Source organism: Pan paniscus, chromosome 11 (genome assembly GCF_029289425.2).
Source record: "Pan paniscus chromosome 11, NHGRI_mPanPan1-v2.0_pri, whole genome shotgun sequence".
Taxonomy (NCBI): Eukaryota; Metazoa; Chordata; class Mammalia; order Primates; family Hominidae; genus Pan; species Pan paniscus.
The window spans coordinates 15,665,224-15,688,348 of NC_073260.2; the positions used below are offsets into that span (position 1 = coordinate 15,665,224).

Below are 23,125 nucleotides of genomic sequence, written 5' to 3' on the forward strand. Positions count from 1 at the left end.
CCCCTTCCTATCATGGACAGCATTCTCAACCACATGGACTCTGCCTCGCCTCCCTCCCCTCCCCCGACCCCCACTTTGGTGGAAGCCGTCCCACCCCTCAGGCTCTGACATCCCACATTGAACTGCCTTCCAGATGTTCTTTGTACTCTTCTGGGTTCTAATACCATTGCTGGTCAGGTCCTCCACTCCACATAGATGCTGTCTTTATCCCATGCCAGGTCTAACCCCTCCTTGCCCCCTTGAGTCATGAAACTCCAAGTCAGGCCTCCCCCATGAGACTCCCTCCTCATCCTGCTCAGACGCTGACTTTCCCTTACTAGGCCCCTCACTCTGCTTGGGCCCCAGCACACTATGCCCGATGACCCCTCAGTGGGACACCCTTCTCCTCCCACTTGGACTCTAACACCAGGTTGCCCCTTCGGGAGGACAGCCTCCTCTCCTCACCTGAGTCTGATGTCCTGCTGTGGACCAGCATTCTCCCAGGTGGTTGCTGCCTTCCTCGACTTGGTCAGCCTCTCCCACCATCCCTGCCCCCTGCTCTCTTCCATACCTACCTTGCCTGGTCCCATCTCATAGCTTTGAACTGAACTAGTAGAAAGAGGTGTCAGAGAGCTCTTAACATTTTTTAATGGTTTTCTGTTTTAATACTTAAAAAAGTGGAATCCCTTTATATTCATGCTGAACTTACACAAGGCCAGTCATCCACGTGTACACAAACTCACCAGTTGGAGTGATCATCATCCCAAGTGGAGTGAGATTAGAAAAGGGAGTCCTCTGCTCTCAGTTCAGCTCAAGAGCCAGCAGCTCACCCGGTCGACAGATTTAGATGCAGGATGCTGTCATTCAGCCTGACCCCACAACTCAGGTTAACTACTTTGTGTTTACACAGACCATGTCCGCCATATTTCGAGGTAATTTAAGGGCTTTTTCAGGGTGATTTTGACTATGGGCTGTTGCTGCCATAAGTGCTGTCTTTAGAACCTGCCCTTGCCCTCCTTACAAGGGCCGGTGGGACCCCGGATCGGGAAGGCAGTGGGTGGAGGAAACTTCTCAAGTTTAAAACTTATTACCTCCTATGAAACACAAGTCTCTCCATTTGACTCTCAGGCCTGGGAGTGAGGGCACAGCCTGGGACAGAGTTACCTGAGCCACAGTGGGTGAGAAGGGAGAGAAGTCTGGATCCAGGCAGGTGCCTGGGGAGCAGGCTGTTCCTTTTCGCTTTTCTCTGTCTTCTGATTGGGTCATGATGATGCTCCATGATCATCTTCTACATCAGTCCAAAAGCCTAAACTAAATAAAGCACTTGGGAAGGACTTCCAGCTCCTTCCACCCAAACTGTTACTCTGTTGTGGGTGTGTCTCTTTCTGATGAGGACCATAGCTTTCTTGAGTGCAGGAGGACCCTTTGTGCCACAGCCTTGGACAGAGCCCACCATAGTCCCAACTGTGGTACTCCGCAGTGGGGACTCAAGCCGTCACACAAAGGCAGCAGGCAGAGGCGGACCACGGATGGTCGCACCCCGTTAGATGGCCAAGGTGGTGCAGTGTACTAGAGTGTTTGTTTCTGTCTTTGGGCTGGGAAGGATTGTTTATTCAATGATGACAGACACACGCAGAATGGAGTGCAGGGTCCATGCAGCCTCACCTGCAGCCTAGCAGGCCGCGCAAGCTGTTGTGGCGGCTCTAATGAAGCAGGACAGGAAACGCCGCTGGATAGAGCTCCGCTGTGAACCCTGGCCTCCCAACAGGGGAAAACAGGGGCCCTTTGAAGAAGAAGACAGCTGGGTTTCGGTTTCAAAACCTTAACACTGCCATCACTAGATATTCATCTGTGAGTGTACAGGGGACAACATGTGGGGAACAGTTGTGTCCGGTCAGGCCAAAGGGAGAAAGAAATGGCTGATTTCCAGGGTAACTGCAAAACTTCTTGTGGCCAGTGGTTCTGCTTAGCACAGCCAAAAAGAATTGACTTGGTGAGGCTGAGGCTGAGGCTGAGTGTGAGAACCAGGGTGCCGTCTATAGTAGGCTAGGAGCTCCTTCCCACGTCACCTCCTTCATCCTCACAGCAGGTGACAACGCGGAGGCTGGAGCTTCTGTGCCCAAGCCACATTGGTCAGTTGAACCTAGTCATCCGAAACTACTTCAATGGATTCTGTAGTCCTAAACTGTCAGAGCACCCAGCCTGCCCCATATCACTTCACCAAATATTTCTAAAATGATTCCGTTTTTCTCTTGTTTACTTGAAGTCACAGTTTTCTTGCAAGATTCTATTTCCCCTTCTTGCTTTTTCCCCAATGCCTCCTGACTTTCAGTGGCTGGATTTAACTAGTGGTATTTTGCTTTCAGGAAAAAAAAATTTGTAATCCTTGGTCAAATTTGTTTACTGAGTCGTCTAATGTGTGCAAGAGTTTTCTTCTGAGGGGATTTCTCGTTCATACTATAATGGCTTTTAACTCGGCCGAGGTTTATTTAACAGAATAGGAAAGGAGAAACTTATCTGCTCCCTAATCCCTCTTGAATGTTTACATTACTCTGCCAAAGTAAATGCTGTGCAAAGTGGCAGCAGTCATTTGCTATGTAATAGTCAATATGCAGCTGCCAGGGCTGATTGAAACATATTAACATAAGTGATAATACTGTCATAGAAGTGAAAAGTTAAGTTGCTTATCAGTGTATTTTGATAAGCTACTTAAATTTTACAGTAGCATGTGCTGGCTTTAGACAGACGTTAATGACAGAGGACTGTGCACTTTATCTGTTCTCTTTGTTGCCTCTCACTTCATTTATTACCCTCAGTGGCGCAGCCGGTAATCTGTACAGGGTGCTGATTCCCCTCTCCCTGGCAGGATATCACATCTGTGCGCTACCTCGTGTCCATATCTGTCGGTATTGGACTCTGTTAGCGCAGCAGGGCAGACATGACCAGGCCGGCAAGCGCTTGGTACAACCTTCTTCTCGGTTGCTGTTAGATGTAGCTTTGGAAAATTTCCTTCTAGAGAACAAAGCCATTGAAAGTAAGTGGCAAAACTGCTTGGGGGTGTGGATACTTTTCAACAATTCCATAGGATGCGTGCACCCTTGCCGTCAGTCTTTGTCTGGTTTTATTTGCTCAGTAAACGCTGAGCACTGACGGTGTGCCAGGTGCCATTCTTGGCACCGGAAAGACAAAGTGAAGAAAGATAGGCCCCTTCCTCTCTGTTTGCATGTGGTCTGTTGAGAAAACAGACATGCCATTGAGGACTGCATCATGTGGGGAATGTTCTGAGAGCAGCATTCTCATGACCAGGGCAGCACAGAAAAGAGAGAATTAGGGCACATGAAGTGGGGGTGGGGAGGGGGTGAGGGACAGTTAGGAGGATGAGTAGAAATCAGCTAGACTAGACCCACAGAGGTCGGGGAGAAAAGGGCCCAGTGTATGTAAGCCCAGGCAGGCTCAAAGATACCAGGACGTTGCGGAGTGAGAGGAGTGAGGGGAGCATATCTATGGGGAAGTAGACAGAGGACAACCAGAAAAGTGGGCAAGGGCCTGGCAGTAAAGAGCCCCAGAAGTCCATCCTAACAAATGTGGACTGGATCCTGGAGTGACGGGCATCATTGCAGCAATTAAGTACAATGTGCGATGGAGATTTGCATTTTAGAAAAACCATTCTAAGAGCCGTGGCCAGGTGGCTCACGCCTATAATCCCAGCAGTTTGGGAGGCCGAGGCAGGCAGATCACCTGAGTTCAGGAGTTCGAGACCAGCCTGGCCAGTATGGTGAAACCCCGTCTCTATTAAAAATACAAAAATTAGCCAGGCATGGTGGCGCACACCTGTAGTCCCAGCTACTCAGAAGGCTGAGGCAGGAGAATCATTTGAACCAGGGAGGCAGGGGTTGCAGTGAGCCGAGATCATGCCACTGCACTCCGGCCTGGGTGACAGAGTGAGACTCCATCTCAAAAAAACAAACAAACAAACAAAAAACAAGCCACACAGAGTGGACCACAGGACTGAGGTCAGCAGCCAGTCTGCTCTGAGTGAAGGGGAGCAATGGCCAGGACCTGGTGGAGGGCAGTGGGGATGGGGAAGTGGAACTCATCTTGAAGTAGATAGAGAGATGGTGTGTGATGGGTAGAATGTCTGTTGCAGCAACATGGATGGCTTTGGGCTCATGGGGGCATTGGGACCCTTTGCACATGCCTGCAGTGGGAATGCTGTGTGTGTGTCAGTGTGTGTGTGTCTGTGTCTGTCCCATCATGAGAAACTGAATAGAAGCTTTCCTGGAAAGGGTGGGTGTGCTGGGAGAGGCCAGGGGACTTCTCAGAGATGGTGCCTGATTGTGGAGTCAGCTTTGAATTTCTTCTCTGTGAACTGTTCTAGCTCTGAGGCATGGGAATAATTTATAATGGACATTTAATCCTCTGCCTTGCACAGGCAATTTTTTAAACTCTCAGAAATAATTAGCATTTCGCCAGTTTGTGTTTCCACCAGTCTGTGACAGGAAGACTCTTCAGGATGTAGAGCAAAACTGAAATGTATCAGTCTTGAATTAGAACCTGGTTAAAGTTTTTGACCTGCATACTAATATTTCATGTGTTTCCTCTTCTTCCTCCAGCTATCTCCCCTGGTTCGAGGTATTTTATAAGCTGCTTAACATCCTGGCAGATTACACGACAAAAAGACAGGTATTTACCTTTTTAAAATAATTCTTTTAAACAAATAAGCTTTAATTTTTATGATGAAAAAGTAAAACATGCCTTATATTTTACCAAAAAAGTGATGCATGCCCATTATAGAAAGTTTGGGAAATTCAGAAAATAATAGGAAGGAAAAGAAAATCACTTTTAATTTGCCCCACTCCCTTCCCTAAAATAAATATTCCTAGCATTTTGGGTTGTTTTCTTTTTTAAGTTTTTCTTTGCATTAAAGAAATGATAAATAGACCCTTAACGTTCACAGAGTTAATGTTCAATTTCTAATATTCCCAAGCAGCCCGGAAAGTTTGTGACGTGTATTAAATTATAATTTTGCTGAGGCACATGTTTGAATTGCTCATGTCATGCTGCAGATCTGGGGTTTGCAAGTAAAACACTTAACCGGCAAGTGACCTACCCAGCTGTCCTGAGTTCCCATTTCAATAAAGCTTTGTGCTGCTTTTACAGTAACTTTTGTAGGGGTCTGAAAATTACGTTAAAAATTCGTCTGTACCTTGCTGTACTTTTGGAAGAAGTGGTAAGGTAAGGTGTCTTCCATGGATGTCAAAGGCCAATTGGACCTTTATGTAGATTTTTGTAGCCCACGTTTTCAGATACCATTATAATGAGCATGCCTCCCACACTATTAAAAATGTTATAAATATTTTTCATGGCTGCATAGCATTTTGTCATGTACCTTGATTTACCAAAGCATTTTCCTATTATTGGAAATTGTTAATTGTTTGGGATTTTTCTACTGTTATGAGAAGTGTAACCATTCGCATCTGTGAGGGTAAAGCATTTTCTTCATTTTGGATTGTTTCCTTAAAAGGAGAATCCCAGATGGGCCACTGTAAGATCAGTGGACATAAACATTTTTAAAACATTTTTAAAACATTTGTCAAACTGCTTTCCAAAATAATTCTGCTGTTTTCTTAAAGGATACCCTTTACCAGCAATGTAAGAGAGTGCCTGGGTCACGATACTCTCATCAGGATCATTTGTTGAATTTGTTGTTTGACAAGTAAAAAAGTCTCATTGTTTTAATTGCATTTCTTTGATTATTAATGAGTTGGATATTTGTCTACATATATAATGTCTTATATTTTTCTTTTTGTTAATGGCCTAAGATTTTTAATTAAACTGATCCATTATTATTAAATGTTAAGGAAAAATTTCCCTTAATTTTTTTCTGTTGAACGTTTTGAGCAATTTGAGTGTTAGTTCTGAGAAATGGTCCATGAAAAGGGTGCCAGTTCAGTCACACTGGGGTCCAGGGGAGGGAAAGCTGTGTTTCATTTTCATCTCCTTAAGATTCATTTAATGTAAGCTCTACGAAGTCTTGCATTGGAGAAACCTGGGTCGCCTGTGCTTCCCATCTTGTTTTGCCCCAAACCCCTTTAATTCTGTGATAAATCTTAGCATTCTGAGATAGCAGTGTTTCCTGGAACACACTTTGGGAAATGCTGTTTTGGAGGAAAGGGGGAAATTGTGTGTATAATGACTAAATCATTTTTTTAGAGATAGATTTACTCACTGGCAAATGTATTCCAGAGGTCACAGTAAATGGAAGGAATAACTAATAGAAACGGCTTCCTTGATCACTACACTCACTGTGAAAAGAAGCTTAGATGTCAGGGGATTCTGTCGTAAAAGAAGTGGATTACTCTTTGATGAATGAGTTAGGAAGTCACCTTGGGTCTGTTCATCTATTTCTGATTCACAGTTACCTTTAGTCAAACATTCAGGTTTTCACTCATATTTGAAAGGTGTCTTTAATAAACAGAATTGTATAATATGTAGGCTCTTAACAGGTTTGAATTGGAGATTGACTCACATTTTTTTCCCTCCATATGTTCCAGTCCAAAAAAAAGAGAAAAAAACTCAGCAAAACAAAGAACTTAGGACACTTTTTAAAACATGTGATTTGGGAAAGATTATAAAAGGGTAGGTACAACCTACACATATGGGAGATTGGATTATTACCGTGTAAAACTGGTGAACCTTTCCTCTGGGCGATTGCTTCAGCAGGACTCTGCCTCTTGGGATGTCGGACTGAGATCAGTAACATGTTTTAGTTGGAATCTGTTTCTCTTGAATTCAGTACTCTTTTCTTCCCCCTTTGGTTAAAAGAATTATGACACAGATGATAGGAAATCTGCCTATAATTGGCTTAATTGTTTGCAAGGTTTTAGTCACCAGATTAGAACAGGAAGAGATTTTTTATTTAAAGAAACAGAATCTACCTCCTGCCCCAGGGCTGAAACCTTCTCTCATCCAAAAGTCATTGGGAAGGTTGGGAAGCAAGATAGGCTTCTATTGTGTGTGTGTGTGTGTGTGTGTGTGTGTGTGTGTGTGTGTGTGTGTGTGTGTGAGACAGAGAGAGAGAGACAGAGACAGAGAGATTGTGATGGCTAAGCATGGGGTGTGGGAGACCAAGGTGTGAGTAACTGGGATATCTGTTTGGGCCACGGACCCATCATGCTCATCAGACCTTGAATGGGCACCCTTGTGGAAGGGATGGCAGGGCAAGGCAAGCATCTGAGCCAGGGAGCAGCCTGCCTCAGGGTGTCGGAGCCTGAGGGAGAGAAGGATGTTTATGTGGGAGCATGGTGGTAGAGGCTCAGCATGGGTTGTCAGAACTCAAATAGGATCTAGAAGAATCCATGTGAGAAGGGAGGCAGCAGCTGTGGCCCAGTGCTGGTGTGTTGGATCCTGAGGTAAGGAAGGCATTTGTGTGAGGGGTTGGGCAGTAGAGGCCCAGCCCTGGATGTCAGTGTTGGGGAGGGAAGGGAGGGCATCTGGACAGGGAAGGATGTCCCTTTGCAGGGATGGCAATAGAAGAGTGGTTCCATACAAATAACCAAATATAAAAAGAAAATACAGGCAAGGTTTTTCACTTTCGTAGGATGAAGTCACAGATATGTAGAGGGAGAAAACTAGAATAATTTCTATATTGGATTGGAATAGGAGCCATTGGTGTGAACCCATGGTTTTCAATATGGGAAGATGAATATAGAAATAAATAGAGATGTGAAGTGCCTATTGTGATTCCATGTGTGTGTTATATATTCCCTGGCTCAATTGACTGAAAGGGCCTGGCATGAGCAATACTAAGGAGCAGTGAGCACACATGGTGCCCAGATCTTGGTTTCTAAATACCATTGCCCACTAAAAGGAACCCAGACTCATTGAAGAAATAACCTGATTCTGGGGCTGAGGCAGGGAAAGTATAAGATGAACCTGAAATATCTTTTGTGCCAAAAAGTAAGGAATTGCTAAAAACATGATCATGATGGGAACATGTCAGAAGGACACAAAAGCAGTAAGAGTGCTCCCTCTAGTCATATCTGGAACAATTTGAGCATCAAAACAAATTAGGATATTAAAGGATTATATCACACTGAATAAAACAGGAAACTATGGACCCATGGTAAAATAAATAAGTAAATGAATACATTGAAAGTTTGAGGAATGGGATATTTACACAAAGTGTGAATCCACAAAACGGTTATTTACTGCAAAGAGAAAGAATAATGTTACTGTAGAGATATCAAGTGAATTAATCAATTGATGAAAGCAAACATGAGTGAAGGGACATTGACATCAACATTAGACAAAACGTTAGACAATTGAAAGTTATTCTACAAAATGGGTGGTCTCATCGTCAAGGCCGTACAAATCTAGAAAAGACTGAGGAGCTGTTCCAGACTGAGGATGAGTAGAGGGTTATAACTACTAACTGCAACATGTGATTCTGAAGTGCATTGTTTGCTGCCAAGGATATTATTGGCACAGTTGGCAAAACTTGAGGATAAGGTGGTAATTCTGCATCAGTGTTAATTTCCAGATTATTATGATTCTCTTAGTTTGTTTTCTGCTGCTATAACAGAATACCACAGACTGGGTAATTTATAAAGAAAAAAGATGTATTTGGCTCACAGTTCTGGAGGCTGGGAAGTCCAAGAGCCTGGTGCTGGCATCTGGTGAGGACCTTCTTGCTGGGTCATACCATGCAGTACTCAAGACAAGAGACACAAGTTAGGGGCCAAATTTATCCTTTATCAGAAGCCCACTCTCACAATAATGGCATTAATTCATGATGTACTCACTCTTAAAGATCCTGCCTCTTAATACTGTTACAATGATATTTAAATTGTCAACACATGAACTTTTGGGGGGAACATTTAAACCACAGCAATAATTAATTGTGGTGATTTAGGAGAATGTCCTTTTTTGTATCTATGGATGATGGGGCATAATCTTGGCAGCTCATTCTCAAATAGGTCAGGAAATAATAAAAACTTTTTTTTTTTAACAATTTCTACAACTGTTCAGTAAGTTTGAGATTGTTTCAGAGCAAAACTAAACACATGCACACACACCCACAAGTTCATCTCTCTCCTCTCTGAGAAGCTTGTTTGATTTGTCAGAGCTCAGATTGAAACAAGCTTGTAGTCTGGGTGCATCTTCTTTTTCCTCTCCTTAAATTCACTACTTAAAGACAGCTGTAGTGAAGCCAGGAGGGCTCTGGAGCTTGCATTTCACCCCTTAGCTGTGCAACTTACTAAAGGGCTGATTTGAGACAAGTTGCTTCACCTTTTGGAGCCTCAGTTTTCACATTGTTGAAGTGGGTAGTTGAGAGGATCAAATAGAGGGTGAATAGATACAAATATACACTTACCAGTATTAGCACAAAGAATTCCACATGGTGGGAGAAATAGCATTTGGATAATTCTGTGAGCAGTGTTCTTTTGAGCATTTTAGAGGTGAATCCATTTTCAATCAAATAATTTGTATTGCTTTGTATGTCATCATGTTGCTCAATTTCACAAATTAGAATGTATAGCCACCATCCTATATTGCATGCTGTTGTACTTAGTTCATTTCTAACTTTCCATAATTGGAGGCTGCCATGTGTATCCGGTGAACACTCAATAAAATTAATTGAGGGTAATGATGATGAAGACAAGATCTATAGTGTCATCGTTATTTCTCCTAACCACCCCCGCCCTGTAAGCTAGGATTGTTTGCATCTAAAAGTTGTTGCTATGGAGTTTAGGGGATAGATTTGCTGAGAGCTTATGGTATATGATCCATAAAAGGCGGTCATGGTAGGTGTCTCACTGAGTAGAAAATGTCAAACTTGGTGTAGGAGGATCTATTTGGCTCTTTATGTTTGAGGCATACGTGGTGTCTTTTGTCAAACCCTACATGAATATCAAACCTATTTCTGTACTGGGACCAGCATCTCCCCAGCCCCCTCAGTCATGTGTGCCCAGACCTCCCTGCAGGTATCTTACTAAGGGCTCAGCCTTGCTTTTGTTACTTAGGCCTTTTATTTCTTTCAGGAAAATCAGTGGAATGAGCTTCTTGAAACTCTGCACAAACTTCCCATCCCTGACCCAGGAGTGTCTGTCCATCTCAGCGTGGTAAGTGGGGCAGAGTATTAGCCATCACTGAGAACCCATTTCATTATTGACAGTAAGAGGGAGCTAGCTGAACAGGATTGTATTTTGTCACCCATACCTCCCCTAACCCTACCCCCAAATACTCTGAGACCTCTGAGTTCCAGATAGGCCAGGGAGTAGAATTTCTTCCTTTCTCTGAGATTCTATAAGAAACAGACATGTCCTGAATGTCCCCACCCTCCTCTGTGGCCATCATCCCATCACCAGCATCTCTTGGATCACAGATGCTGGGCTGAAATAGGACAGCTGGCTCCGCCTGCTTCTTCACTCCCTGTCCCAGCCTGCCTGTATCACCCTCGTCCCCCAGCACTGCTGTGCATGTCCCTTTGCTGAAGCCCATCCTGCACCCTCAGCTTTCAACATTGCCTCTCCCCTGTTTGCCAGGGTAACACATATTCTTCCTTCAGAACTCAACTCTGATTTTATTTCCAGAGAAATCCTCCCTTGATACCTCGTAGGTTTTGCTAAGATTACCTCCTTTGCTCCAAGCATCTTGCACACTTTGTGGTACTTAGTTACACCCTATTGGAATGATTCCTTTTCCTGTCCCCCTCACTGGACTGTGTGTCCCTTGAGGACAGAGCAGGAGAGTGCTTAATGTTGTTCCTGGCCTATAGTAATAGTTTCTTTGAATGCCTATAAATATATACTGCTATTACATGTTCTGCACTGTGCTCCGAAATACCAATTGGGAGATTTCCATCCTAGTCATTGTCTTGCCAATGACCTGAGTGATCTTAATCAGGACCTTTAACCTCGTGGGCTTCAATTTCCTCATCTGTCAGATAAGGCATCAGAAGAGGTGTAGGAGATATTTTCCATATTTTGGTTCCAGGAATTCTCTAATTCCCTAGGTCAAACCCTCAAGCCCTTGTCACCACCTTCATCAGAATTCTCAGATGGACATACTTTGACCAAGTATTGATTATTATCCAGGAGCTATTTCCCTTATGTCATGGGGCCTGAAAATTTTAAGAGTTTTGTCTTTCATCTTCATTAGAACCAAGTACAGTGTTGGTATTCAGTGGTAGAAAGGTATCTCCCCTCCTAAAGAAAATTAATATTCCTTGTAGGTTTTTTCAGAATGATGATAAAATTGAAAGCAGTGTTACTACCAGTAATTAATAATAGATCTACTATTTTAATAAGTTCCTAATTTATACTAAATATGTATCTCTAATATTCAAAACAGGTTTACAAAATAGATATTAACATTCCCATTTCATGGATGAGGTTTCAAGAGGAAAAGATACCTGCCCTTCCAAGGTCGTGTAGTTAATAAGAGATAAGACTTGAGTTTTCAAAGCCAGGGCTAACTTGAAGCCTATGGTCTTTCCACTGTGCCATTCGTGTGGAAGGAGAGGGAGAGAAGGAAGGAAGGAAGAAAAAAATGAATTTACAGAGACTTTTGCCCATTTTAATAGAGCATAGGAAAGAAAGAAAGAAACCTTGTTACAAAAATTCTCATACAGCAGGGGATACCATCTGGAAAAGATGAAAAAATGAGCTTTAAACCTGCCCCAGTCCTTGCTGTATAGCTAAGCAACCCTGCCTTTGTCTCTGTCCTTTTTCCTAAGCAGCTTGATCTCACCACTTCAGTCCGTAATGACATCCGACAGGTAGCTGTGGAGTAGCCTGGCTGGGTCACCAGCTGCTAGGGAGGAAGGTCCACTCCTTCCTTCAAATGGCTGCTCAGGCAGCATGCATGCTAGGCCTCAAGGACAAGCCATCTCAGGGGCAGCAGGAACTGCTGGGGTGGCGCAGCTGTTTCATGCCAGTGGTTTCTAGGAATGTTTCTGACCTCCCCTGGTCCCCAGCATTTCATGGGCAATGGAGCAAGACAGAATCTCAAAGGACAGCCTGGGGACTACTTGGTTTTGGAATTGTGTTGGCTCACTATTTACTATCAATTGCATCTGTAAAGGCAGATTTTTTTTTCTTTCCTTTTCACTGGGAATTCCTCTCTCCATATTGCATTTCTGATTGTGAAGGGCTACTCTCATCTAGGTTATACATCCTGAAATGTTGATAAAATGGTAATCCTGGACTTTTTGTCTCTAGTCACTCTCTGCAAGAGTATGTTTCTGTGTGTCTGATATGAGTGATGATAAAAATAGTAATATGAACTAGCAGTTCACAGCAATAATAATTTTATATTAAAATACCATTTATTGAATGGTAAGCATTTCATATATATAACATTTATTCTTCATAACAGTTTTGAAGTAGATAATATGATTCCCATTTATAGATTCAAAAACAGGTTCTGTGCTATTAAGTGAATTTGCTGAGCTACATAATCACCACATGGCCATTTGTTACTCAACTAAACTTCTAGCCCTTTGGTATAGAAGTTGGTATCTCATGGAGTCATACCGGAACCTTGCATATTACTTTTCCTGTTTTAATCCTCATTGTTGAATTAATCACTAGTTCCCATGCTACACCGTCTCTACTGTAATACTTCATAGGTAGTATTTTGATATACACACAGATTTTGGAATAATGCATCAAAGAAGGCTTTTTTAAGTTATCTTTTTTATACTTTTTATTTTTTACTTTTTTATTTGTTCAAGCCCCTTTAGCTGTCATTTGCCATAAAAAGCACAGGTATAACAGTCTGTCATGGTGGAAAGAGCACAGCTCTAGTTACACAGATTTAGTTTTGGTCCATATTCTGCCATGTACTAGCTGTGTGACCTTTGACTGACTACTTGACCTCTGTGAGCATTAATTTACCCATTTGTAATATGGAGATAATATCTATCTCAAAATTTGTTGTGGGAATTAGAGATAACATTTACAGAGTACTAGACATAATGCCTTTCATGTAGCAGGTATTCAACAAATATCTGTTGATTATTAGACAAGTACCTTATACTATTATTGTTGTCACCATCATCATTATGATTGTCCCCAAGGCCTTTCATTTCAGAAAGCCTATACAACTCATTCTTCTACACACCTACCTATTTTGCAATCACCCAAGATTGGGGGTTGGGGTGGACAACTTCCTGAAATGTCACTTGGGGGTCCAGGTTTGAACTTAGGCCATGGCTACGCTGACCTTCTCTGCATGTGACCTTTCCTGGCCTTTGCACAATCCCATCTTTAATTGGCCGGCACCAAGCTCTTTCCGTTCCTGCTTGCCATTGTCTTCTGAGTCTTTAATAGCAGCAAAGGAGGTGCCATCAGTTCAGCCTGTTGTCATTGAACTCAGGGATGCATGCTTGTTGCATATGGAGATGCCTCATTGGACGTTCTTTGAAGAGGTCAATTTTTCAACTCCGCTGAGTCTCCAGTCAGGAGGCTTATGGTGGAGTGGGCTTCGGGGGCAGAATTTCTCCACTCTTAGTCATCTGCAATGGTCTCAGCTCCAGTGCTCCAGCAACTGGAACTCTTCCTAACATCACTTAGGCCTTTGGGGCAGATTTTGGCCACATTTTGTAGATGAATATAATCTCAGATGCTGAAATGAGATGACAGGTTTGGTTGGTAAAAATAATCACTGAGTGAATCTGGTGATATTTTGTTCCTAGAATACACTTGCCTCAGTGAACAATAAACTATGAAACCAACGCCTTTTTCATGTGTTTAGCCATTTAACTTCTTTGAACTATTTATTTATTTATTTAGAGACAGAGTTTCATTCTTGTCGCCCAGGCTGGAGTGCAGTGGCACAATCTCAGCTCACTGCAACCTCCACCTCCCGGGTTCAAACGATTCTCCTGCTTTAGCTTCCTGAGTGTCTGGGATTACAGGTGCCCGCCACCACACCTGGCTAATTTTTTTGTATTTTCAGTATAAACGGGGTTTCACCATGTTGGCCAGGCTGGTCTCGAACTCCTGACCTCATGTGATCCACCTGCCTTGGCCTCCCGAAATGCTGAGATTACAGGTGTGAGCCAACACTCCTGGCCTGAACTCTTCATTTATATCTCCCAAAGAAGTTCTCCTCTGATAGAAAAGAACTCCATCTACCAAAGTGATGATTTAATGCATCTGGTTCAATCTGACATTATCCAAAGAAAATATTCCATGGGTGTTTCTTCTGAGTGAAACCGTTTCCTTTTCTGAGTAAGGAAATATTTTCCAATCATTTACCTGAATTCTGAGTAATGCAATTGTTACACATTTTAGCAGAAATAAATCACTTTTGCTTGTCTTTTCTAGCATTCTTATTTTACTGTGCCTGATACCAGAGAACTTCCCAGCATACCTGAGAATGTAAGTACTTGGGAAGAAGAAAAAATTAAATTTTTATTCTTCTCTGTTTTCTGCCTATTTGTTTGAATAAATAAAGGATGTGATTTAAAGTATCATTATAAAAATTATGGTTTTTAAAAAACACATTATAAAAACAAAAGTATAAGAACTGAAGTGTATTATAAAAACAAAAACAAATAGAGAATATTTGCAAAGTATAGAAAGTATAAAGACAAGGAAGGATTGTTATTCCTATTTCTCAAAGGTAATTATGTATTAATATGATATTTGATTCCCTCTTTTTAGAATGTATTTTTACATAGTTAAATCACCTATTATAAAAACATCTTTTCCAGTTTCATTCATATGACTTATTTTTGTCAACTATCTAATATTCCATTTACTCTGTAGTTTAGCCATTCTCTCACTGTAGAACATTTAGATTGTTTCTCATTTCTGCTATTATAAGTGAAATGTTTCCATATAAAGAATTTTCCAAATAGAGGTTTATTAGGGTAGATCTACTCAAGCAGAATTACTCTTCTACTTTTTACCTTTGTATATTTACCTTTCAGAGAATAAAATAAAGTATTTGTGGGTGAAGCATGAGGGCCTCCATCCCTACCTCCAAAGGACGTAGGAGCAGTGAACTAGAGTGTGAGAGAGCAGAAGGTTGATGTTTGCCTTCTGAACAAGCTGAATGACATATCTAGTCTAGCTGCATGACATGTTTTCAAAATGTTTTACTATGATTATAAATAGTACTGTGTAGAATCAGATAAAGAATGTCTACCACTTAGACACTTGATTACTTTTTTAAAATTGTGGTAACAAATACATAACATAAAATTTACCATGTTAATCATTTTTAAGTGTACAGCTCAGTGGTTTTGAATGCATTCATATTTTGTACAGTCAATGTCCAGAACTTTTTGTATCTTACAAAACTGAAACTCTGTACTCATTAAGCAATTCCCCATTACCCTGTCTCCGCAACCCCTGGCAACCATCAATCTGCTTTCTGTCTCTGTGAATTTGACTACTCTCCATATAGTACTTCACATAAGTGAAATCATACAATATTTGTCCTTTTGTTCTGAGTTATTTCACTTAGCATAATACCTTCAAAGTTCATCTGCGTTGAAGCATGTGTCACAATTGCCTGCCTTTTTGAGGCTGAATGATATTCCATTGTAGGTGTAGACCACATTTTGCGTATCTGTTCATCCAGCGATAGATGCTGAGATCAATAGATATTGTTTTTACCCTTTGGCTATTATCAGTATTACTGCTTTGAACATTGGCGTACAAATGCCTGTTTGAGTCTCTGCTTTCAATTCTTTTGGGGATATACTTGAATACTTGATAAGAAAAGTACTGGAATATGTGGTATACCTTTTCATAACTATTGTAGATTCACAGAAAGGAAATTTTTCCAAGTGTCTTCTATAGAACAGGTTACAAATGTCAGGTGATCAAATGTAATGAATGAAGTTAGGCTGTAGTATTGTGATTAGATAACAGTCTTGATAAGTTGGGATTATCAAGCATATCCATGTAGTATATTATCTGTATGATCAGACTGTGGTAGAAAATGTTGCATCCTTTTTGTTTGACATTAACTAATAAAAAATTCAGACCAGAGTTCCCATTTCAACAACAATAGCTAATGTTGATTGAGTACTACTACTCGAAATATTATATATTTGGTGCTTTTCTCCATTTTCTCATTTAGCTCTCTCAACAAGCTTACATGGTAACTACCATAATTATTTAATATAAGGAAACAGAAGCCCTGAAAATTTAAGTCACATATTCAATATCCTACAGGAAATAAATGGTAAAATCAGAATTGAAATATTGGTCTTTCTGGATTCTTGAGACTGAGCTCTTACAAAACGTGCTATACTTTGAGCCTGTGATTTTTACCTTTCATCTCTCAGAAAATTCCATTGAAATGATGAACGAAAGGAGAAAAATATTTCCCTAATGACAGAGGAAGCTACCATGAGCCAGAAAGTTTGGGAATTTACATAATATAAAGGAGATGATTACTGATAGTTGCAGTCAATTCAGTATAGACAGTGGAGAAATCCAAAAAGAAGTGGGAAAGTAATGCAGGAAGAGCAGAAGCAGAGGCATACTCTGCCTATGAAGGAGGCTACTGAAGGATTATTTTAAAATGCCATGGGACATTTATAAGAATTGATCATGTACTAAATCACACCAAAAATTTCAAAATAGAGCATACTAAACTCTCACAGGTCACTGTCTTTTATGGTGGTGAACAAAAACTATAATAATAAATTAAAGGTTTAAAAATATTCATCTATTTGAAATAGCAGTTGGATCAAAGATGATACAAATTGAAATTAGTTATTATTTAGAAATTAATGACAATGAGGACACTAAACAAGTGCCTTAGGGATGTGGCCAAAACCACACTCTGGGGAAAATTCATAGCTTTGAATGCTTTTATATAAATAAAAAAAATTAGAAAACAATGAACTTGACTTTCAAGAAGCTAAAAAAAAAGAATAGTAATAAAAAATAACCAAAACTAGAAAAAGAAATTATAATTTAATTTATTAGGGAATATTGTTTAAGTAAAATTGAAAAATAGTAGTTTTTAAAAACTGAATTTGTGAAAAGAATAAAATTTTAAACTTATTCGATAAATTTAAAGATTGTGAAAAGAGAAAATTTTCTAGAAAAAGACAAATGATAGTTGGCCTGAGAAATAGGCAATATGAATATAGAATTATAACTTGAAAAGATTAATAAAGCTCTATTTCAATCTCCATCCTTCAAAAAAATCTATCAGGTTTAGGTGGTTAAGGTGTTTCAGGAACAGATAATTATTACTTAAACAGTACCAAATCATAGGAAAGGTATGTGTGTATGTGTATCACACAACAGCAAAAGAAAAATCAGGCATAATCTCCCATCTCAGAGATCTGTTTCTGAGTTTTTTCATCCTTCCTTTTTATGACATGTAGTTTTCAAAGTGTGCAACCGGGAACCCCAGTGTTGCTTTGGGAGCCCTGGAAGGCCTCACAGAGGTAGATGGCTAACTGATCAGAGCACTGGATCCCTGCTCCTATTTTATTCAGAGCAGGTTAATTTCCACTGCTTACACTGGGGTTTGAGTAATACTTTGTTTGAGACAGAAGTATTCTTTTGGTTTTTTTTTTTTTTGTTAAGTTTCAAAACTTACATTTTTAAAAGCACACAAAATGTACACACTTTATATCTGTTTTTCTTGTAACAATGTACCATGAACATTTACCTGTGTCATTAAAAATTCTTTACAAATATTTTGTTGTAAAAGATTAATACTGATACATAGAGAAAAAAATGAAAGGCCCCCATTACCACCATCCCCTCCAACCCCAATCCCACTCTCCCTCCAACCCCAATCCCACTCTCCCTCCAGTGTTTGATGAAACCTTTCTCTAGGAATTTAGTGTTATGTGTAGCTATGAAGGAGGCTACTGAAGGATTATTTTAAAATGCCATGGGACATTTATAAGAATTGATCATGTACTAAATCACACCAAAAATTTCAGAATAGAGCATACTAAACTCTCACAGGTCACTCTTTTATGGCGGTGAACAAAAACTATAATAATAAATTAATTAATGGTTTAAAAATATTCATCTATTTGAAATAGCAGTAGGATCAAAGATGATACAAATTGAAATTAGTTATTATTTAGAAATTAATGACAATGAGGACACTAAACAAGTACCTTAGGGATGTGGCCTGTGTGTGTTGTAGATGGTTTTTAAACATAAATATGATGCTATTCATACTTGTTTAGCAACTCATTTTTTAGTTTAATGTATGCTAAAAAGTGTTCATATCTACCTACTTCTTCCTTTTTAATGACATACTTATTTAGTGGTATTTTTAGTCTTATGAAAGTAATGCATATTAATAGCTTAAAAACATGTAGTACTACACAGTTGTTGATGAAAACCAGCAATTTTCAAGTTGCCCAGCTACTTTCAAGTTTTTAGCAGCTGTGTTTCCCTCTGTATTTTTGAGTAACTTATTCATATTGCTAAATCTTATTTTTTTCTGTTACAGATATCACTTATTGATTTTCCTATAGAAGATGAGAGTTTTGGTCTTTTACCACCTATAACACTCCCCACCCCGAAACACACAGAATAACGTTCTCTCAGTCACATATTTCCCCTCTCCCATTCTTTCTATACCTTTAGAAAATTTTTACATTAAATCAGAAGTTAATGTTTACATTTTAATGAGCATACTGAAGTAGTTAGTAGGTTACCTTTCCTTTCTTATACAACTTTTTGTCACATAAGCATTCTTGGGTTTCACATCTTCCTCATTCTTGATTTCACTCCCTCATTTTGGTGAGACATGCGCCAGTAGTTTTCTTGAGAAAGTGCTTGTTAGAGGCAACATTTTTAGACCTAGCATGACTAAAAATAACTCTCTTCTTCTTTTTTTGAGACAGTCTCGCTCTGTCGTTCAGGCTGGAGTGCAGTGGCACAATCTTGGCTCACTGCAAACTCCACCTCCTGGGCTCAAGCGATTGTCCTGTCTCAGCCTCCCAAATAGTTGTGGCTACAGGTACACACCACCACACCTGGCTAATTTTTGTATATTTTAGTACAGATGGGGTTTCACCATGTTGGCCAGGCTGGTCTTGAACTCCTGACCTCAATTGATCCACCTGCCTTGGCCTCCCAAAGTGCTGGAATTACAAGTGTGAGTCCAGCCTCTTTATTCTTCTTTTGATAGTTTGACTGGGTATAGAACTCTAGGTTGGAAATTACTCTATCTTCCCAACTTTGAAGATGTTTCTCCACTGACTTCTAGCTTTGCTGTTGCAAGTAAGAAGTCTCAGCCATTCCGATTCCTGTGATTTACTTATTGTAACCATCCTTTGGTGGTCTCTCCTGGTATCCTGAAATTGCAGTGATGCGCCTTGTTAGGGGCCTGTTTTCATCTATTGTGCTGGGCACTTGGTGGTTCCATTTAATATGGAAACTCATGTCCTTTAGAGCTGAGAACTTTTCTTACATTATTTCTTTGAAAAAATATTCTTCATTTTTCTTTCTTTCTCTGGGGCCTCTATGATAGAATGTTAATCCTCTAATTTTCTTGTTTTTTCTCTCCTATTTTCCATCTCTCTCTTTTCGTTTTCTCTCTACTTTCTTCAGCAAATCTTTCCATCTTTGGAAATTTACTTCTGCCATTATATTAATATTTTCACTCATCTGTGAGACTGTTATTTATAGATTTTAAAAAGTGTTCTTCTCCTTGTATTATTTTCCTGCTCAACATTCCTATCTTCTGTTGGTTTTATTCCTTAACTTTCACTGTAGAGCCTTTCCTCAAATGGCTGCCCCGTCACATATAAGAGTGAGGCACTAAAAAGCTGGCTGAATGCTCTGTCAGTCATTTCTGGAGCTTGGAACTAGTGTGGCTATTTTGGGGGCAGTGGCCTCTCAAATATCAGTATCAGAATCTTTTTCTTTGGATTTGGTCTGTTTTCTTTGCCTAGGTAGTGTATGCTTTATTATCAGTGTTCTGGAAGCTGAGTAGGAATGGTAGGTTATGACATGTCAGCATCTAATATCTATACCTTCGTTTAGTACTCATTTTCAGTGTAAGCCTTTATTGCCTGTCAAAGGCTTTATTGCCCGTCCTCAACTATACCTGGTGTCCCCAGGCCTTTCTGGTTCAGTTCTTCTAGAAAGTAAACACATATTCCTCTGGAGAGGTGTGGGAAAGTCTGTTAAGTAGCTCATTGAGCTGGGAGAGGAGATCCTTGGGATTGAATTACTCCTATTTTTATTTGCACCCCCTCTCCTAGCCTTCAGAGATTCTGGGTGTCTCCAGTTCCTTTTTGGAATTCTTTTTGTGCTATGAGTTGGGCTGAATGCTCGGTGCTGTGCCTGCCCACCTTATCCGTAGCTTTAAGCTTTTCTTCTCAACCTCAGTCGCATGCTTGTCAGCTTGGGCCAGGTCATTCTTTGTTGAATGGGGCTGTTTTATACATCGTAGGATATTTAGCAAGCATCTCTGGGCTCTACTCACTATATGATGGTAGCACATTCCCCTCCAGCTGTGACAACCAAAAATGTCCCCAGGCATTGCCAAATATCCCCTGGGGGACTAATGGCCCCAGCTTGAAAACCACTTCTTTAGTCACATCTGCTTTTTGGCTTTCAAAAATTTGATCTCTTTCTTCCATTACTAATTCTTCTCCTGTTTTTTGGCGTTTGTGCCTTTTAAAATTCTTTTACTTTGACTTTTTCTGGGAGGCTGGTATCAGGAGAGAGAAAAGATAAATGTATGTTTAATTCACTGTATTTAACTGTTTTAACTGTGCTTTTCCTACTAATAGACATTTACATTTTCTACTATAAATAATGTTATGATAAAAATGATTGCCTAGGTTAGGTTCATTAAAAAAATTTTTTTTTCTTTTAAGAATAAATAATTTCTTAAGAACTTCATTTTAAGGTACTTGGAAATTCTGATCATTTCTAATTTTTCAAAACCACAATTGAGATTAGGAAGTTTTTTTTTTTAAGTCTTCTCATAGCCTTACCTCCAAAGCCTGTCTGCATGGTATGCTACCTCTCCTGCCCCCACTATTTTAAAAATTTACATTCCTTCTGCTGGTTTTGCTACTAATGAACCAATTCCCTGTGCATGACCCATTGTCCCTAAATCCTCCTTTGCAAACCAGTAAAAGGCTAGCGTTGTTTGTTTCTAAGCGGAATGGTAATACCAATCTGCCAGACTCCTACTGTACATGATTCCACTTTAATCCTTAGAGCTACTCCGAAAGGGGTAGACCTGAGCCCCGTTTTAGACAGGGAGCCCAGAGCTCACAGAGCTGAGGTGGCAAGGTCTGCTCGTAAGCACAGTGTAGCGACCCAGGTTTGTAAGCTTTTGTTCCTGTTGTACCCCACTGCCTCCCTGGAATTGATGTGTTCTATTCATGAGGAAAAAAAGAAAAGAAATGTTTTTTTAAATATATAGCAAATTACAAAATGAAGCAGGAAAGCCTTTCCTCTAAGGAGAATCTGAACTTTTGTAGGACCGATTTATGTGGTTTTTGACACAGAATCACTATTGAGCTCTAGCAGTGTTGAAATTTGCATATTAATCTCTTGATGATTTTTCAAGGATTAATTTAAAATTACTAAATTGCTGCATTGCAAATTGAAACAAGCAGTAACTGTGGGGTTGTTAATCCTTTATGATCTGGTGTAGTGGAAAGACCATGAATTTTAGAGACAACCAGACTCTGGGCTTTGCTACCCTGGGACTTTGGGGCAATGTACTTATACTCTTGGAGCCTCTAGGTCCTTATCTACAAAAGGAAAATGTGAGAAACTCATGAAGTATTAAATGTAGCGTTCCAAGGACAATGTCTGGTTTGATGGAGATGCTGCTTTCAATGGTCTGTTTCTTTTTCTCCTTTTCTTGGGTCTCCCAGAATTCTAGTCTTAACCTCCCTTGAGATCTGAGTTGTGGCTGAGGGCTGAAGAACATTATTCTTGGAGCACATCTTTTCTAGATTTTTCTCATATTCATGGTTATGGAGATTAATTCTTTTCCTTTTATGGGGCATATATTTCATGGGGCCTTGAAAGTGTCTTAGCAGGCCCTTTTCACACCAGAATGTCTGAAGCTTGGAACTAGTGTGGCAGATGGAGCCCAGGGCTCCGCTGCCTGTAATATAGATGGTTTGTAAATATTTATTGATTATCTCCTCTAAGGAACATAAGCAACAAAAAGGATAAATAGGCTTTGGGATGTGGAACTTAATAATGTTCTATCACCAGATAATCCTGTTCTCCTGGACAGCTTCAGAGAAGTGTTAGTGTGAAAAAAGAGAGGAAGGAGCTGGTATTTATTGAGCATCCACTGTGGATCAGATCGGGCACTGTTTGTTATGTTATGAAATCTTCACAACAGCCTTATAGTATGGTTGTTATCTCTGTTCTGGAGAGGAAATGAAGCCCAGAGAAGTGAGGTAACTTGCCAAACCAGGAAGTGCTAAAACCAGGATTCACACTTCATTGGGTATGATCTGAGCATTGAGATGCTGCTTGGTCTGGGCCCTGGCTCCGTGGTTCCCTCTGCCCATCTAAGAAATTGCTCATCATACGTGTAAGTTATATAATTAATTGAATGAACGTTTGGTAAAATGTCCTCTCTCCTTCTCTAAGGACAGGGATCAGTATTTTTTTTCACTGTAGCACTGTACCCAGAACAGAATAGATGCCCAATATGTATTTATTGACTGAACGAATGACTGAATGAATGAATGAACATGTAGCCACCCCCAGGAGAAGAAAAAAGAACAATTCCTTTCAGTTGGCCTTTGGGCCAATTTGTCTGCAAGACATTAATGAAAAGCAAACGTAAAAAATTAATTCTTTTCCCTTTCAGATCCCCATTGAAGTTAATTCTCATTATTTCTACAATTTCTTTGTAAAAATATTTTCTTTCTTTTCACTGAAAAACTATCACTCTGTAATTGCTCATCAGGGTTTTCTCTGTCTATCAAGATAACACATGTAGGAGTGAATTTTATGCAGGCAATAATTAAATGAGCATAAATCTTTATAAATTTTAAACAGTTGACCTGCATTTTAAAAAAAGTCACAGATCATGAACAGTTATGTAGTAATAATTACATTGTAAACCAGCTGTATAAAGGATTTTTTTTTAGTGTCCAGGTTTTGAAGTTTACTTTTGATTAATGGATAATCAT

The 23,125-nt window shown here is 40.1% G+C and overlaps 1 protein-coding gene across 10 annotated transcripts in view; it reads left to right on the plus strand.

The window, feature by feature from the left end:
* DENND1A (DENN domain containing 1A) overlaps nucleotides 1–23,125 on the plus strand; it is a 542,810-nt gene that overhangs the window by 242,433 nt on the left and 277,252 nt on the right. For all 10 annotated transcript variants that reach the window (XM_063594216.1, XM_057298645.2, XM_063594214.1 and 7 more), the window contains 3 exons: nucleotides 4,593–4,662; nucleotides 10,023–10,103; nucleotides 14,316–14,369. In XM_063594216.1, coding sequence (XP_063450286.1) covers nucleotides 4,593–4,662; nucleotides 10,023–10,103; nucleotides 14,316–14,369 — 205 coding nt within the window. The remainder of the gene's footprint in view (nucleotides 1–4,592; nucleotides 4,663–10,022; nucleotides 10,104–14,315; nucleotides 14,370–23,125) is intronic.